The sequence below is a fragment of the Pecten maximus genome, chromosome 16 (genome assembly GCF_902652985.1).
Source record: "Pecten maximus chromosome 16, xPecMax1.1, whole genome shotgun sequence".
Lineage (NCBI taxonomy): Eukaryota > Metazoa > Mollusca > Bivalvia > Pectinida > Pectinidae > Pecten > Pecten maximus.
Genome location: NC_047030.1, coordinates 394,647 through 407,046, shown reverse-complemented (window position 1 = coordinate 407,046; position 12,400 = coordinate 394,647). Strand labels below are relative to the sequence as shown.

The following is a 12,400-nucleotide window of genomic DNA, read 5'->3' as shown; positions in this document are numbered from 1 at the left end:
AAGGGGGGGGGGGAAAAAATTTTTAAATTTAAAAAAAAGGGGAAAAAACCCCCCAAAAAAACCAAATCCCGGGGGAAAAGGAAAAAAAATTTTTTTTAAAAAGGGGGAAAGGGAAGGAAAAAAAAAATTTTTTAAAAAAGGGGGGAAAAGGGGGGGGGGGAAAAATGGGGGGAAAAAAGGCCGGGGGGCCCCCTTTAAAAAAGGGGGGGGGGGGGAAAAACCCAAAAACCTTTTTTTAAAAAAAGGGAAAGGAAAAAAGGGGGGAAAAAAAAAAAGGGAAAAGGGAAGGGCCCAAAAAAATTTTAAAAAAGGGGAAAAAAAAGGGGGAAAAAAAAAAACTTTTTAAAAAAGGGGGTTTTAAAACTTAAAAAAATTTTTTTAAAAGGGGGGGGAAATTTAAATTAAAAAGGGAAGTTTTAAAAAAAGGGGGGAAAACCCCCAAGGGGGGGGGTTTTTAAAATGGGGGAAAAAAAAAAATTGGTTAAAAGGGGGAAAAAAAAAAAAAAGAAAAGGGGGTTTGGGAATTCCCAAAAAATTTTAAAAGGGGGAAGAAAGGGAAGTACCAAAAAAAGGGGGGGGGGAAAAGGGGAAAAGGAAAAAAAAAAAAACCCCGGGGGAAAAAAAAGGGGGGTTTAAAAAAAAGGGGAAGGGGCCCAAAAGGGGGAAATTAAAAAAGGGGGGAAAAAAGGGCCCAAGGGAAGGATTGGGGAAATAAAGGGGGGGAAAAAAAAGGATTAAAAAAAAAAGGGGGGGGCCCCGGGGGGGGGAAAAAAAAAAAAAAGGGGGGGGGGAAAAAAAAAAAAAAGGGGGGGGGGGGGGTTTTTAAAAAAATTTGGGGGGGGGGGAAAAAGGTTTTTAAAATGGGGGGGGGCCCCAAAGGGTTATTTAAATTTTTAAAGGGGGGGCCCCGGGGGGGGAAAAATTTGGGGGGGGGCCCCCCAAAAAAAAAAAAGGGGGGGGGGGCCCGGGGGGGGAAAAAAAAAATTTTGGGGGAAAAGGGGGCCCAAAAGGAAATTAAAAAAAAGGGGGAAAAAGGGGGGTTTAAAAAAAAATTTTTTGGGGGGGGAAAAAAGGGGGGGAAAAAAAAATTTTTTGGGGGGCCGGGGAAGGTTTTTTTAAAAAAAAGGGAAAAAATTTTAAAAAAATTTAAAAAAAAAGGGGAAAAAGGGGGCCAAAAAAAAAAACCCCCGGGGAAAAAAATTTTTTTAAAAAAAGGGGGGGTTAAAAAAGGTTAAAAAAAAAAACGGCCTTAAAAAAATTAAAAAAATTAAAAAAAAAAAAATTTTTTTTAAAGGGGGGGGGGTTTTAAAAAATTTTTAAAAAAAAAAAAAATTAAAAGGAATTTTTTAAAAAAAAAACCCCAAAAGGGAAAAAATTTTAAAGGGGGAAAAAAAAAAGGGGGAAAATTTTTTTTGGGGGGGGGGGGGTTTTTTAAAAAAAAGGGGGTTGGGGGGGGGGGAAAATTTTAATAAAACCCGGGGTTTGGGGGAAAAAAAAATTTTTTAAAAAAAAACCCAGGGGAAAAATTTTTAAAAAGGGGGGGAAAAAAAACCCCCGGGGGGAAAAAAACCCCCGGGGGAAAAAAAAAAGGGAAAAAAAAAGGGGGGGGGGGGAAAAAAAAAAAAAAAGGGGGAAAAAAAAAAAAAAAGGGGGAAACCGGGGGGGAAAAAATTAAAATTTGGGGGAAAAAAAAAATTTTTAAAAAGGGGGGGAAAAAACCCCAAGGGAAAATTCAAAAAAAAGGGGGAAAACGAAAAAAAAGGGGAAATTTTAAAAAAGGGGGAAAAAAAAGGGGGGGGGGTTTTTTTAAAAAAAAGGGGATTTGGGGCAAAAAAAAATTGGGAAAAAAAGGGAAAAGGGAAAAAAAAAAAAAAAAAAACCGGAAAAAAAAATTCTTTTAAAAACCCGAAAAAATTTTTGGGGGGGGGGGAAAAGGGGGAAAAGGGAAGGAAAAAAAAAGGGAAAATTGGGGGGGAAAAAAAAAAAAAAGGGGGGTAAAAAGGGGAAAAAAAATTTTTGGGGGGGGGGGGGGAAAAAAAAAAAAATTTTTCAAAAAAAAGGGGGCCCCCGGGGGGGAAAATTTTTAAAAACCGGGTTAAAGGGAAAAAAAAATTTTGGGGGGGGGGGGGGAAAAAAAAAATTTTTTAAAACCGGGGGAAAAAGGGAAAAAAAAAAAAAAAGGGGGTTTTTTTAAAAAAAAAAAAGGGTTAAAGGGGGCCCCCCAAAAAATTAATTTAAAAAAAAAAAAAGGGGGGAAAAGGAAAAAAAAAAAAATTTTGGGGGGGGGCCCCGGGGGTTTTAAAAAAAAAACCCCCCCGGGGGGCCCCCCCCCCGGGGCCCCCCCCCCAAAGGGCCCCCTTTTTTTCCCAACGGGGCCCCCAAAAAGGCCAAAAAAATTTTTTAATTTTTTTGGGGGGGGGAAAAAAAAAAAACCCCAAAAATTTAAAAAAAAAAAAAAAGGGGGGTTCCCCTTTGGGGGAAAATTTTAAAATTAAAAGGGGAAAAAAAAAAAATTTTTTTTTTTTTAAAAATTTAAAACCCCTTTAAAAATTAAATTCCCCCAAAAAAGGGGGGTTTTTCCCCCCGGGCCCCCCAAAAAGGGGTTTAAAAAAAAAGGGGGAATAAAAGGGGGGGGAAGGGCAAAAAAATTTTTAAAAAAAAGGGGAAAGGGAAGGAAAAAAAAAGGGGGGAAAAAAAAGGGGGGGAAAAAGGGATTTAAAAAAAAAAAAAAAAAGGGGGGGGAAAAAAACCCCAAAAAAAAAACTAAAAGGGGGGGGAAAAAAAATGGGAAAAGGGGCCCTAAAAGGAAAAAAAAACCAAAAAAAAAGGGGGAAGGGGGGGCGGGAAATTAAAAAAAAAGGGGGGGGGAAAAAAGGGAAAGGGGGAAAAAAAGGGGAGGAAAAAGGGGGGGGGGAAAAAAAATTGGGAAAAAAAGGGGGGGGGGAAGGGGGGGAAAAAAAAAAAAGGGGGGGGAAAAAGGAGGGGGGGGGGGGAAAAATTTTTCCCCCAAAAATTCCCGAAATTTTGGGGAAACCCCCGGGGTTTTCCCAAAAAGGGGGAAAAAAAAAAGGGGGGTTTAAAAAAAAAGGGGAAAAAAAAGGGGAAAAAAGGGCCCCGGGGGGAAAAATTTTTTTTGGGAAATAAAAGGCCCGGGGGTTTTTTAAAAGGGGATACGGGGGTTAAAGGGGAAATTTTTTTTTTTGGGGGGGGAAAAAAAAAAAAACCCCCCCCCTTCCAAAAAAATTTTTTTAAAAACGGGGGAAGGGGGGGAAAAAATTGGGAAAAAAAACCCCCCAAAAAATTGGGGGAAAAACCGGGGGGGGTTTAAAAAGGGGTTTAAAAAAAAAATTATTTTTCCAAAAAATTTTTTTTTTAAAAAACCTTGGGGAAAAAGGGGGGTTCCAAAAATTTTTTTAAAGGGGAAAAGGGGGGGCCCCCAAAAAAAAAAAAAAGGGGGGGGAAAAAAAATTTTTTTAAAAATTTTTAAAAACCCCCCCCCAAAAAAAAATTTTTTTTTAAAAAAATTTTTAAAACCCCCCCAAAAAAGGGGGGCCAAAACCCGGGGGGGTTTTTAAAAGGGGGGGGAAAAAAATTTTTGGGAAGGTTTTAAAAATTGGGGAAAAAATTCCAATTTTTTTTTAAAAAAAAAGGGGGGAACCCCCCCCCCCTTTTTTAAAATTCAGAAAAAATTTTTTTGGGCCCCCGGGGGGGTTAGTTTTTTTCCCGGGAAAGCACCCCCCCCCCCTTTTTTTTAAAAGGGGGGGCCCCCCCAAAAAAAAAAAAAATTTTTTTAAAAAAAAAAAGGGTTTTAAAAAAAAGAAAAACCCTTTAAATTTTAAAAAAAAAAAAAAGGGAAAAAAAAAATTTAAAAAAAGAAAGGGGGTTCCGGGGGAAAAAAAGGGGGGGAAAAAAAAGGGGGTTAAAAAAAAAAAATTAAAAAATTTGGCAAAAATTTTAAAAATAAATTTTAAAAAAAAAAAAGGGGGGGGGGGGGGAAAAAAAAGAAAAACAAAAAAAGGGGGGGAAAAAAAAAAATTTTTTAAAATTAAACTTTTAAAAAAAAAAAATTTTTTTTTAAAAAAAAAAAAATTCGGGGGAAAAAAAGGGTTTCCCAAAAAAAAAAATTTTTTAAAAATTTTAAAAACCCCCAAAAAGGGGAAAAATTTTTTTTTCCCCCCCCCCCCTTTTTTTTTAAAAAATTTTTTCCCCCCGGGGTTTTTTTTTTTTGGGGGGCCCCCCCCGGGGGGCCCCCCTTGGGGGGGTTTAAAAAAAGAAAAGGGGGTCAAAAAAAAAAAACCCCCCCCCCGGGGGGGGGAAAAAAAACCCCCCTTAAAGGGGGGGGGGTCCGGGGGTTTTTTTTCCCGGGGTTTTCCCCCCTTTTTTTTTTTTCCCATTTTTTCCCCCCCTTTTTTTCCCTTTTTTTTTTCCCCCCCCCGGGGTTTTTTTTTTTAAAAGGGGGCTTCCAAAAATTTTGGGAAAAAAATTTGCCCAATTCCCCGGGGGCCCCAAAAAAAAATTTTTCCCCCCCCCCAAAAAAAATTTTAAAAAATTTTGGGAAAAACCCCCCCCCTTTTTTTTGGGGGGGGGGGGCCCCCGGGGAAAAAGGGAAAATTAACGGGGAATAGGGGGGAAAAAAGGGGGGTTTTAAAAAAAAAGGGGAAAAGGTCCCAAAAGGGGGAATTTTTTAAAAAAGGGGGGGGGAAAGGAAAAAAAAGGGAAAAAAAATCCCTTTTTTAAAAAAAAGGGGGGTTATCCCGGGGGGGAAAAAACCCATTTTTTTTCCCCCCCCCGGGGGGGAAAAATTTTTGGGGTTTTTTAAAAAAAAAAAAAAAAGGGGGAAAAAAAAAGGGGGGAAAAAAAGGGGGAAAAAAAAAAACCCCCAAAAAAAGGATTGGGCCCCGGGGGGAAAAAGGGAAATTAAAAAGGGGAAAAAAAAAGGGGGGGAAAAAAAAGGGGGGGTTTTTCCCAAAATTTTTTCCTTAAAAAAAAAAATTTTCCAAATTCCCCCCCCCCCCAAAAAAAAAGGGGGGGGTTTTTAAAAAAAAAGGGGAAAAAAAAAAAGGGGGGGTTTTTAAAACCCCCCCGGGGGGCCCCCGGGGGAAATTCCCCAAAAAAAAAAGGGGGAAAAAAAAAAGGGGGGGGGCCAAAAAAGGGGAAAAAAAAAAAAAAAAAAAAAGGGGCCCCTTTTTTCCCCAATTTTTTAAAAAAAAATTTTTTAAAAAGGAAAAAAAACCCCCTTTTTTTTTTTCCCCCAAAAAAAAAAATTTTTTTTTTTCCCGGGCCCAAAAATTTTTTAAAAAAAAAAAGGGGGGGGGAAAAAATTTTTAAAAAGGGGGGGGACGTACCAAAAAAAATTTTTTTTTAAACCCTGGGGGGAAAAGGGGGGGGGGTTAAGTAATAAAACCCGGGGGGCCGGGGGCCCCCCCGGGGGAAAATTCAAAAAAAAGGGCTTTCCCCCGGGGAATTTTTAAAAAGGGGAAAAAAAGGGGGGGGAAAAAAAAAAAAAAGGGGGGTAGGGGCCAAAAGGGGGGGGAAAAAAAAAAGGGGTAAAAAAAGGGGGGCCAAAAATTTTAAAAGGAAAAATTTTTAAAAAGGGCCCAAAAAACCAAAAAAAAGGGGGGAACCAAAACCCCGGGAAGAAAAGGGGAAAAAAATTTTAAAAAAAAGGGGGGAAAAACCCCCAAAACGAAAAATTTTTAAAAGGCCCCAAAAAAAAATTTTAAAGGGGGGAAAAAGCCCAAAATTTTTTTTAAAAAAAAAGGGGCCGGGGAAGGGGAAAAAACCCCCTTTTAAAAAAACCCGGGGGGGGTTTTTTTTTAAAAAAAAAAAAAAACCCCCAAAAAAAAAATTTTTTTTTAAAAAAACCCTTTTTTAAAAATTTAAAAAAGGGGGGAAAATTTTCCCAAACCAAAATTTTTTTTTTTTTGGGGGCCCCCCGGGGGCCCAAAAAAAAACCCCTTTTTTTTTTAAAATTTTTTTTGGGTTTTTTTCCCTTTTTTCCCCCTTTCCCCCCCCTTTTCCCCCCCCCTTTTTTTTTTTTTTTTTTAAAAATTAAACCCCCCCTTTTTTTTTTTTTTTCCCCCCCCCCCCAAAATTTTTTTTTTTCCCCCAAACCCGGGTTAGGGAAGATTCAGTAATATAACATGGGGAGATACAGGGACGTACCAAGGGAAGGATTCAGTAATATAACATGGGGAGATACAGAGACGTACCAAGGGAAGGATTCAGTAATATAACATGGGCGATACAGGGACGTACCAAGGGAAGGATTCAGTAATATAACATGGGAGATACAGGGACGTACCAAGGGAAGGATTCAGTAATATAACATGGGGGTATACAGGGACGTACCAAGGGAAGGATTCAGTAATATAACATGGGGGTATACAGGGACGTACCAAGGGAAGGATTCAGTAATATAACATGGGAGATACAGGGACGTACCAAGGGAAGGATTCAGTAATATAACATGGGCGATACAGGGACGTACCAAGGGAAATACATTATATGGTATACGACGCGGATGATAGACTGGCCACTAGTGACCAGTCACCACTAAATTTTAAAACTAAATTAGAAAATGAGGTGCAAGACATATCCTCGAGACCAAAATCATCGACCTCAATTTAATTGATCATTCTATATTTCTAGAGACAGGTGCTGGCCAGTGTACGAGAATGACAAAAAAGAAGACTATTATCATTTTATCATTAAATGTCAGTGTTATTCGGAGAGCGAGGGGTCGCAGGTTTGAGCCCCCGCATGGGCAGTTATTCATTACTCCTTCCTATTACACGTTAAAAATTCGGTTTACAAAAATAGATGTTATTTCCTTTATTACACGGTTACATCGGAACAGCTGTGGATATCAGACATGCATATCGGAAGGAAAAATCAATGGATCTTCAACATGTTGATTTGTTGGGTTTATCGCCCGGCGAACAGTCAGGGTCATTTAAGGTCAGTATCCTTACAGTAGCTGGTGGCTACCTCACTTATCAACATACGGGAGGCCCGATGTCATCCAGAGTAATTAGGGTAAAGTGTCCTTCACAAGGACACAAACACATCAACGCACATTGGCCCCTTTCTCAGTTTCCCGAGAAACACAAACTACGCACCTGTTCCAATCAACTGAGTTGCCACAGATCCCACCCATCTTTAACAGGATTTATCAGTAATGCATAAGAGAATGCTAATTAACAGAAATAGCATTGAAGTATATTGATTAAATCAAGTGACATTTTAAATATTGATAAGAACGTAATAAAAATCAAGAAACCACACCAACTATTGATTTTAGGATTGAAAAATACATAACGTGAAATTATGAATTATTCATATTGTACGCCGCTGTCAAACATCATGTTATCGATACGTGTAATATCGTAATGTACCGTAATACTGGATACAGGTCACATACACTGAATATCGTAATGTACGGTAATACAGGTCACATACACTGAATATCGTAATGTACGGTAATACAGGTCACATACACTGAATATCGTAATGTACGGTAATACAGGTCACATACACTGAATATCGTAATGTACGGTAATACAGGTCACATACACTGAATATCGTAATGTACGGTAACACAGGTCACATACACTGAATATCGTAATGTACGGTACTACAGGTCACATACACTAAATATTGTAATGTACGGTAACACAGGTCACATACACTGAATATTGTAATGTACGGTAATACTGGATACAGGTCACATACACTGAATATCGTAATGTACGGTAACACAACCTTAACCACTCGGCCACCGCGGCCCCGTGTAAGGTCACATACACTGAATATTGTAATATACGGTCACATACACGGAATATTGTAATGTACGATAATACTGGATACAGGTCACATACACTAAATATTGTAATGTACGGTAATACTGGATACAGGTCACATACACTAAATATTGTAATGTACGATAATACTGGATACAGGTCACATACACTGAATATTGTAATGTACGGTCATATACACTGAATATTGTAATGTACGGCCATATACACTGTATATTGTAATGTACGGTCACATACACACAATATTGTAATATACGGTCATATACACTGAATATTGTAATGTACGGTTATATACACATAATATTGTAATATACGGTTATATACACATAATATTGTAATGTACGGTCACATACACTGAATGTATAGCCAATCATCTGTCGTATCATATTTAAGTGTATTAATAGTACTTACCCAATAAAGGTTATTACGCCCACTTTCTCTATATCCTCCTTGAGGGTAATCCAACAACCCTCTAACAACTTAACCTCCTCATCGGTAAGATGAGGCTCCTCCCCCGGGTTCCAATCCGAGAGGGTCGGGATTTCGTTTTCTAGAGGTTTCTCTTTAACACATTTATCTAACATGCACCCCATTATGTGATCCACCTCGGTAAACTGTGAAGAAACCCAGTCAATTCATTTCTTAACGATCCATTTTCGTTTCTATTTTAAAATTCTGCTGAACACCACCGTTGGTTCACACGTATATATAACTCCCAACTTTATCACATTCTGACCGTTACCACTAGATACAGAACAGCTGTACTGTCGTAATACATGTATTAATATTTAACAACTCCGATTGAAAGCGCGCGTGAGATGGACTGATGTTCTATGTTGATAAATCTCAGTACTTTTGTGTAGGTAGCAGGCATATCAGGAGTTAAATTGGCCGAAGAATAATCCTTACACTCGAGTTATGATCAATACAATGAGGCTTCTGTCGGGCCCTAGAGACCTATTGGATAAAATACCCACTATTCGCGTGAGTAAACCTGGAGCGAGCGGCTCTCTCCGAGTTTTATTTCGACGTGCTGCGAGACCTGGATGACAGTGTAGAAGCGTGGATGTAATGGAGAGAATCCTTGGTTGAGTTATAAAAGGAGAGAAAAAAGAAATGACATTAAATTATTTAATGTATTACTTATTTCAAATCAAAGAAACAACACATTTCTGTATGACAGAAGGAAGTATTAATTAACTTGATAAAAAACACATGGAATACCCCTAAGCCCCACAACACCCACCCCCCCACCCCCATCCCCCACACACATACCACACACACACGCGCATACACACAAACGTATCCCCTATCTTCTGACCTTTGGAATCCCCACACCCCCTCCCTGCCCCTCCACCCCCTTTAGGCACCCTAAATTTGACCTATGAACCCTCCGGACCCTGGAATCTGTGAGGGTCTCACCCTTCGTATCCGTGCCCCCCCCCCCCCCCCCCCCCCAAATCTGGTCTCGGCCTGAACCGCCTTCCCCACCGCTACCCCGATTATTATATAAATCCGTGACAACACTGACGTAGGTCTATACCTCAATTTTAATGAGATGAGATAATTAATGAGAATATTGATTGCATTTCTTAATTGAGTCGTTCAATCTTTGAGTTCCTGCTATCACTAAACGGGAGACTATGGATCTTCGTCTACTCAGTCTGTTAAACGTCTGATAGAGTTTAGTCGTAATCACGTAGTAGTCTACACATACTGCCAATCAATACATATAGTAGGCCCGGATTCAATTTAAATATTAATTACATAGGCCAATTAAGCACCGGTCAGGTTGGTGTAAGTACTGACCGCGATTCGTTGTTAATGATTGTATTGTAGTAGTAATCGAAACATACCCGACTAATTAGAGCAAGCAACAGGTATACCGTACTGGTGATGTATAGTACATATACAAATATTTATACCTACATGTATCACGTACTGGTGATGCATAGTACATATACATGTCAATAACACGGAACATGTGTGTTTCCACATCGCGATGAAGCATTTAACCTACACGTCACCATAAGGACATCGGAGTGGTGTTAGTTTACGTGGTTTCTTTCGAAGCTGATTTGTTTTCATCATATCACCTCGACCATTACCGCCCATCACTGACCCTTTAATTCCTACATAACTATTCATTTTCATCCCTTCTTTCCTCTTATTCCACTCGCACTTCAACCAGTCCGCACATATGTACCCACTTTTCATCCCCCGTTTCATCGCTGTCATATCGCTCGTGACCACTAGTTTCCTGGTCCTTACCCACTTTTCATCCCCCGTTTCATCGCTATCATTTCGCTCGTGACCACTAGTTTCCTGGTCCTTACCCATTATTTCATCCCCCGTTTCATCGCTGTCATTTCGCTCGTGACCACTTGTTTCCTGGTCCTTACCCATTATTTCACCCCCCGTTTCATCGCTATCATTTCGCTCGTGGCCCTAGTTTCCTGGTCCTTACCCATTATTTCATCCCCCGTTTCATCGCTGTCATTTCGCTCGTGACCACTAGTTTCCTGGTCCTTACCCATTATTTCATCCCCCGTTTCATCGCTATCATTTCGCTCGTGACCACTTCTTTCCTGGTCCTTACCCATTATTTCACCCCCCGTTTCATCGCTATCATATCGCTCGTGACCACTTGTTTCCTGGTCCTTACCCATTATTTCACCCCCGTTTCATCGCTATCATATCGCTCGTGACCACTAGTTTCCTGGTCCTTACCCATTATTTCATCCCCCGTTTCATCGCTGTCATTTCGCTCGTGACCACTAGTTTCCTGGTCCTTACCCATTATTTCATCCCCCGTTTCATCGCTATCATTTCGCTCGTGACCACTTGTTTCCTGGTCCTTACCCATTATTTCACCCCCCGTTTCATCGCTATCATATCGCTCGTGACCACTAGTTTCCTGGTCCTTACCCATTATTTCATCCCCCGTTTCATCGCTGTCATTTCGCTCGTGACCACTTGTTTCCTGGTCCTTACCCATTATTTCATCCCCCGTTTCATCGCTATCATTTCGCTCGTGACCACTTGTTTCCTGGTCCTTACCCATTATTTCACCCCCCGTTTCATCGCTATCATATCGCTCGTGACCACTTGTTTCCTGGTCCTTACCCATTATTTCACCCCCCGTTTCATCGCTATCATATCGCTCGTGACCACTAGTTTCCTGGTCCTTACCCATTATTTCATCCTTCGTTTCATCGCTGTCATATCGCTCGTGACCACTAGTTTCCTGGTCCTTACCCATTATTTCATCCTTCGTTTCATCGCTGTCATATCGCTCGTGACCACTTGTTTCCTGGTCCTTACCCATTATTTCATCCTTCGTTTCATCGCTGTCATATCGCTCGTGACCACTAGTTTCCGGGTCTATAGCCCATTATTTCATCCCTCGTTTCATCGCTGTCATTTCGCTCGTGACCACTAGTTTCCTGGTCCTTACCCATTATTTCATCCCTCGTTTCATCGCTGTCATATCGCTCGTGACCACTAGTTTCCTGGTCCTTACCTATTATTTCACCCCTCGTTTCATCGCTGTCATATCGCTCGTGACCACTAGTTTCCTGGTCCTTACCCATTATTTCACCCCCCGTTTCATCGCTATCATTTCGCTCGTGACCACTAGTTTCCTGGTCCTTACCCATTATTTCACCCCTCGTTTCATCGCTGTCATTTCGCTCGTGACCACTAGTTTCCTGGTCCTTACCCATTATTTCATCCCCTCGTTTCATCGCTGTCATATCGCTCGTGACCACTAGTTTCCTGGTCCTTACCCATTATTTCACCCCTCGTTTCATCGCTGTCATATCGCTCGTGGCCACTTGTTTCCTGGTCCTTACCCATTATTTCACCCCCCGTTTCATCGCTGTCATTTCGCTCGTGACCACTAGTTTCCTGGTCCTTACCCATTATTTCATCCCCCGTTTCATCGCTATCATTTCGCTCGTGACCACTAGTTTCCGGGTCCTATAGCCCATTATTTCACCCCTCAGTTCATCGCTGTCATTTCGCTCGTGACCACTAGTTTCCTGGTCCTTACCCATTATTTCATCCCTCGTTTCATCGCTGTCATTTCGCTCGTGACCACTAGTTTCCTGGTCCTTACCCATTATTTCATCCCCCGTTTCATCGCTGTCATTTCGCTCGTTACCACTAGTTTCCTGGTCCTTACCCATTATTTCATCCCCCGTTTCATCGCTGTCATTTCGCTCGTGACCACTTGTTTCCTGGTCCTTACCCATTATTTCACCCCTCGTTTCATCGTTGTCATTTCGCTCGTGACCACTAGTTTCCGGGTCTATAGCCCATTATTTCATCCCCCGTTTCATCGCTATCATTTCGCTCGTGACCACTAGTTTCCTGGTCCTTACCCATTATTTCACCCCTCGTTTCATCGCTGTCATTTCGCTCGTGACCACTAGTTTCCTGGTCCTTACCCATTATTTCACCCCCCGTTTCATCGCTGTCATATCGCTCGTGGCCACTTGTTTCCTGGTCCTTACCCATTATTTCACCCCCCGTTTCATCGCTGTCATTTCGCTCGTGACCACTAGTTTCCTGGTCCT

The 12,400-nt window shown here is 40.8% G+C and overlaps 2 protein-coding genes across 2 annotated transcripts in view; both read right to left on the bottom strand.

Moving 5' to 3' along the window:
- Positions 1-8,758, bottom strand: part of LOC117345109 (neuroglobin-like) — a 58,268-nt gene extending 49,510 nt beyond the window's left edge. The window contains exon 1 of the mRNA XM_033908064.1: positions 8,232-8,758. Within this exon, the coding sequence (XP_033763955.1) occupies positions 8,232-8,413 (182 nt within the window). The 5' untranslated portion in view covers positions 8,414-8,758. The remainder of the gene's footprint in view (positions 1-8,231) is intronic.
- Positions 8,759-10,488: 1,730 nt separating this feature from the next.
- On the bottom strand, positions 10,489-11,148 carry LOC117345404 (uncharacterized protein DDB_G0290685-like). The gene has a single exon (XM_033908477.1). It carries the CDS (start codon positions 11,146-11,148, stop codon positions 10,489-10,491), a length of 660 nt encoding a protein of 219 aa, XP_033764368.1.
- Between the last annotated feature and the right edge of the window lie 1,252 nt (positions 11,149-12,400).

Coding starts and splice junctions, on each gene's coding strand:
- LOC117345404 (XM_033908477.1), bottom strand. CDS start 11,148: ATGGGTAAGGACCAGGAAACAAGTGGTCACGAGCGATATGACAGCGAT.